The sequence below is a fragment of the Symphodus melops genome (genome assembly GCF_947650265.1).
Source record: "Symphodus melops genome assembly, chromosome: 22".
Taxonomy (NCBI): Eukaryota; Metazoa; Chordata; class Actinopteri; order Labriformes; family Labridae; genus Symphodus; species Symphodus melops.
This window is the reverse complement of record NC_136712.1, coordinates 5234543-5240542: the sequence shown is the minus strand read 5'-3', so window position 1 is coordinate 5240542 and position 6000 is coordinate 5234543. Positions and strand designations below refer to the sequence as shown.

At 43.0% G+C, this 6000-nt stretch overlaps 1 protein-coding gene across 3 annotated transcripts in view; it reads left to right on the top strand.

Moving 5' to 3' along the window:
- The window catches only part of anks1b (ankyrin repeat and sterile alpha motif domain containing 1B), a 183902-nt gene that overhangs the window by 69443 nt on the left and 108459 nt on the right, over nucleotides 1–6000 (top strand). For all 3 annotated transcript variants that reach the window (XM_079335793.1, XM_079335792.1, XM_079335795.1), the window contains 2 exons: nucleotides 747–822; nucleotides 3044–3145. In XM_079335793.1, the coding sequence (XP_079191919.1) occupies nucleotides 747–822; nucleotides 3044–3145 (178 nt within the window). The remainder of the gene's footprint in view (nucleotides 1–746; nucleotides 823–3043; nucleotides 3146–6000) is intronic.

Sequence of the window (6000 nt, the reverse complement as noted above, 5' to 3'; positions counted from 1 at the left end):
AATTCTGTACAAAGTAATAAGCATGTAAAAGAAAAAACAACCTTGTACACCAGGAACAAAAACCAGTGTGATATGTTTCAACAAGATTATATTATAAGTCAGGTCTTTGCAAACCTGTGTGTCATAAAACAGCAGAATGTGTCACGAGCTACCCTCAAGAAAAATGTCAAAAGTATTTCATCGTCACATAAAAGTTGCACACCTGGACACGTTAAATCAGGTGGTTTATGAAAAAAGAAAAAAAAACTCTGCTCGGCATGCTCTTTCTCTTCTGGTGGCTTCTGAGTGTTTCTCTGTTTAATGTCGACTCTTCTCATCACCGCTGATCCAAGATGAAGCACTTACCAGCGCCCTCCCCTCGCTGCTTTCCATGTGTTGCGTCATATCTGTATCTGTAATATCCCCCATTAGAAGCACTGGGGGCAGATACAGGGCTGGGGTTATGGAGAAGGGAAATTGGGACGTTTCCACGAAGGCTCCCCCCCTGCTTGTGTAATGGTTTGAAATCAGAGCGGCCTCACGCTGTTTGCAGGCGAAGGGATTGTGGCTCTTTTTAAATCTCCCTGTAAGATGACATCAGATCCAAATATCGCCGTCTTGCTCCCTTTTTTTAATCCTTGAGCTCTTTTGGGGTGAGGCCTTTCGTGCTCCCAATCCACTTGTGATTTTGTGATGTCTATTTTTGTCTCCGTTTTCAGTTGTCAAAGTGATGGAATATTAACACGCACTCTGCTTCTTTCTTTTAGACGGAGAACGGCAGCGCCCTCCATGAGGCGGCTCTCTTTGGGAAGATGGACGTAGTTCGCCTTCTTCTCGACTCAGGTGAGCCCATAAATGTATCCTGGGAGAACAAAGTCAATCTGTTCACTTTTGTCCTTCCCTCATCCTTTTTTTTTTCTTTTTTTTTTTTTAAACCTGCGTCTCGATGCTCCGTCATTCTGTGGGTTAAATGTTTTTCCTTAGGTGAACTTTTTCTCTGGCTGTATCACAACACGGTGCTCAAAGTTGAACAGGATATGATGACGCGTGTTGTCTCATTTTGATGATGTCACTTACTCTGTATCTGGGTCAAAGATTGTAGAGATGAGTATTGTGAGGAAAATGTTTCAATCAGTTGCCAGAACAGACGAATCCCCTTGTGTGTTTTTTTTTTCCACTCTTAAAAAGTGTATTTGATACGATAGGTTATGCTTTATGTATGTATTCAGACTCAAGCTGGACACTTTTGTCCATTGATGCCCCTGCCACCCCTCACTCCCTTTCCTTCAGCTCTTCCTGTTTCCTGCAGGACTTCCTGTGGGTGGCCATGTGCTTTTGACCTCAGCTCTATTAACATCCTGAATCAAAACCTGCGCTGCACTGACCTGCTCCACTGAACCTGAACTCTGTACAAGCCTTTGAACTGTGTGTGTGTGTGTGTGTGTGTGTGTGTGTGTGTGTGTGTGTGTGTGTGTGTGTGTGTGTGTGTGTGTGTGTGTGTGTGTGTGTGTGTGTGTGTGTGTGTGTGTGTGTGTGTGTGTGTGTGTGTGTGTGTGTGTGTGTGTGTGTGTGTGTGTGTGTGTGTGTGTGTGTGTGTGTGTGTGTGTGTGTGTGTTAAAATCAGCATCTCGTTACGCACGGACGCCATTCTACTGCAGTGTCTGTTAAGTTTCAACACTGGCACACCTCGCCCTGCGAGAATCAGGAAAGATGCAGTGAAAAAGGAAGATTGATGACGATTTCTCTGCTGGGACTTTATACTTCTGGAGTCCTTTACATCCGAAATATATACTGGACTTAACAGAGGCGTTATTGTATAGAAGAGTCTGAAATCAGGAACAGAGAGAGTGAGGAATTATGTGCCACGAGTTTTATTTTGTTTTGTTTTTTTTGTTTTTTTTTTGTTTTTTTTTGTTTTTTTAAGATTTATTTTTGGCCTTTTTGCCTTTATTGATAGAGTCAGAGGACAGTGGATAGAGTTGGAAAGGGGGAGAGAGTGGGGAGAGACATGCGGGAAAGTGGCCACAGGCCGGACGCGAACCCGGGCCGCCCGCGCGAGGAGCAAAGCCTCTCAACATGGTACGCGCGCTGCCGCTGCGCTATCGGCGCCCCCCTATTTTGTATTTTTTTTATTTAAACTTTATTTAACCAGGTTGGTCCCATTGAGATTAAAAACCTCTTTTCCAAGGGAGATCTGGCCAAGACAGGTAGCAGCTAAAAAGTTACAGACAGAGATACAGAGTACAGTTCACAGAAGCATAGCATCATTGATTAAAATAGTGCTATCTAAGAATCAAAAGTGTTCAGGTGTCCAGACAGCCTGATAGTTGGATTTGAACCTGGGCTTCGAGGATTACAGGCCTAACACTCGGCGCCCCGTAATGATGAGCAAAGATAAGAGACCAACAACATGTCACTGGTGAATTAGTTAGCTTTAAATGTTGATAGAACATCGTTTGAAGCCTTCCTCTTTTTCAGGCTTTTTTTTCTGTACAGTGCTACTTGAGCGAAGACCCAGAGTACGCTGGTCGTCTTTAAACGCAGTCTCACTGTTTACAGTCATTCGTCTCCCATTCATGTTTTATAGTACCGCGCTGAGTGACAGGAATCACATTAACTCGTCATGCTGAATTGAATTTGCGAGCACAGGTAGGGATTATACCGGCTTACAGTCGACGAGGAATTAAGGTGGAAGGAAAAACCTTTTTGGAGAATCTGCGTCTGTCAGCAGTGTCTGCCTGCTGCTCTCTGGTCTTAGCGCTACATGTTCTGAGTTAAAGGAGTCTTCATGAATTAATAAAAGTCCCACCATCTTCCTCCAGTGACCGCAGCTCATTCATCTTCAGCTGACTGCAGTTTAGTGAATGAGTGGATCTGAGTGTGAGTGCACATGTGGGAGCATCCTGTCTGTATATGTAGTAAAGTGTATTTTAAGAAGGTTTCTCTTGTTTTAAAAAGTCATGGGTGTTTTGATTTGACCTTTGACCCCTTTTACTGTGCATTCTTCTCAATGCCTTCATTTTGTGTGTATGTGTGTGTTTGTGTGTGTTTGTTTGTGTGTCAGAGATCGACACCAATCTGAGGGACAGCCGGGGGAGAACAGCTCTGGACATCCTGAGAGAACATCCTGCACAGAAATCCCAGCAGATCACTGCCGTTATCCAAGGTAAGACACACACACACACACACACACACACACACACACACACTCACACACACTCTGAGGAACTCGACTCATGACTCAAGCGACCAATTCAAGTCTCACGTAGAGTAAATGTAGCACAACATAAGACATATTAAAGACGCATATGGTATCTGGAAGAGCATGAAGTGTGTCAGGGCTGACGTGGCTGAAAATCAGATTTCATCTTCTTATTAATATTCTTTTTTTTCTTATTAATATTCTACTGTCAACTTCTTCTTGGCATTTTGACTCTAAACGTTACCCGTATTGATGTTTAAAGCACCGCTATGAGGAGTCATAAAGTGGCGACTGCATGCTGTTCAGCTTCCAATGGGCGATTTGATTTAACCCCTTGACGCCTATTGTCCTCCGTATTCCTCCACTGCCGGTTGATGCACTTTCAATACAAACCTAGGAACCTAATGCAAGCAACAGTTTGTCATAGGACCGGTCGGAGATAGAACAACATCCATTTGATGTGCCATTTATGTGCTATTTTTATGTCATATCTGTGTATGTGCTATTTTCAAATTAATGTTCTCAACTTAATTTAGCATCTATACTTGAAAGCAGAAAAGTGTTTTAATACAGATGAAAACAAATTCAGAGGTCAAGGGGTTCAACAGGGCAGCGCAACGAGGAAGCGTGCCAGGAGACGAGCGTCTTTTCTCGTCTGAGGGAATCATCAAAAATCCTTGTCACCTGTTACACTACCGAAGATTGGGGAAAAAAAAAAAAAAGTAGCAACCACAAGAGGGAAAACGGTCAAATACACAATGAAAGAAACAGCAGTCTGTTTGTCTGCTGTGATTCATCTACAATCAAAGTGGTTACTAGTTAGTTTTTAATCCAATTAAAAAAGAACGTGATTTGTCCTCGGGGGGGGGGGGGGGCGATAAAGCTCATAAAGTTGGACAGCACTTCTTTAATGTCCGACTCTGAAAGAATCCGGATGATATAAGTGAAGTCCCATTCCCGTGCTGTCGGTCTGTTTCAGATAGAGAATAAACAGCATCATTGAACTTCTGTCACTTTCTTTCTCCGGACTTCCTCGTCTTACTTTCCCACCTGTTATTAAAGGCTGTTTTTTTTTTTTCCCCCTCATGTTTACTGCAGTGTGCTCTTGCGTGTGACCGATGATTGTAAGTTGGAGTTTCTTCACAGTCTCCGGGGAGCCAAAGATTCTCCAGATTGTAGCGTGTAACGACAGCGTTGTCTCTTGGTGGTTATGAGGCTCCGTTTTTTGAACGCTGTAATCAGAGGTTTGGAGGCTTTCACTATCGGTCCCCGTGTGATCTGTGGGAGTATGTGAGGCAGGAGTTAACCGAAGATTTAAAGAGAGAGAGAGATTCAGGCAGACGGAAATGGAGAGCTGAAGGATGAGGAGAATATGTCGGAGCTTGACTGAACAGAGAGTCGGCCTTATAGGAGGCAAAGATAGAAACACTGAATCACAGGGATGTTACACATGATCTACAGCTAGAAAATAACAAACAGAAAACCAGGGGGACGCAGTGATGCAACGAGCGGAGGGGGTAGTGTGACTCCTTTTTCAGTCCGTTTGGCAACAACATCTTCTTCCATTAGACCGTTGATAAAATCCCTCTTTAAAAAGTCACTAAAGGAGGGAAGAAGTGGTGGAAAAGACCAAACTCGATTCACAGAATAGACTCATTTGAAGACATAAACGACACATGGAGGAGTTGTAAATTTTGCATTATTAACCAAAGTTGAATCTCCTTTTCCTCCGAACTGGATCCTTAAATCTTCCAAATTCTGTTGCTGAAACACTTAGCAGCCCAAATGACTCACTTTTAGACTCTTAGGGGTTCATGAACACGCTTTACGGACTGCTCTTTAAAAGAAAAGACGATAAGACGTCCAGAATCAGAGATGGAAACACTTTCAGAGACATAAATAGACCACTTGTAGATTTTTTTTAAATGTCAAAACCACGTGATGGTGCACATGGTGTTTGGAATACGGGCCGTCAAAACGTGATGGCAGCGCTGGACGAGAAGCGATTTTAGACTTGAGCATCAATAGGAGACTGAATGTGAGGGAGAAAAGAGAGAGCGAGGGAGGCAGAAAAAGGACACAGCTGCGACTTAGTAAAAAAGATCAGCTGCATGCCATTTCCTGTTGGAGAGGAGACGGAGGACACACACAACACACGCGCACGCACACACAAATACACACCAACTCAAATAACAAAAGACCTGTCATTTACTCCCGTCCTTACAGCTGAGGGGGCTTTCGTGTTGCCACGGGCACCTAATTATAGACAGATTATCATATAATGCACAGCACATGACTCATCCTACTCTTCAGAATCAATTTGTTTCCACCGTCCAGCAGGAAGTTGCTTTCTTAAATGTGTGACTGTAATTCAATTGGCTGTCTTCTTCTGGTGTTAATAAAGGATCTACTTAGGGGAATAAAACTGTCAAAGCTTTCTAATCCTGCCTTTTGTTTTGACTGATATACTCTCCCACTACTCAGGGTCATATTATGCAAATACGGCCGTGCATCATACTAATTGAGCTGAATGTTAAAGAGTCCTAGACGTAGACTTTTCTGACAATATTGGGGCTTCTACACTCAACAAAAATATAAACGCAACACTTTTGTTTTTGCTCCCATTTGTCATGAGATGGACTCAAAGATCTAAAATTCATTCCAGATACACAATATTACCATTTCTCTCAAACATTGTTCACAAATCTGTCTAAATGTGTGATAGTGAGCACTTTTGCTTTGCTGAGATAATCCATCCCACCTCACAGGTGTGCCACATCAAGATGCTCATCAGACACCATGATTAGTGCACAGGTGTA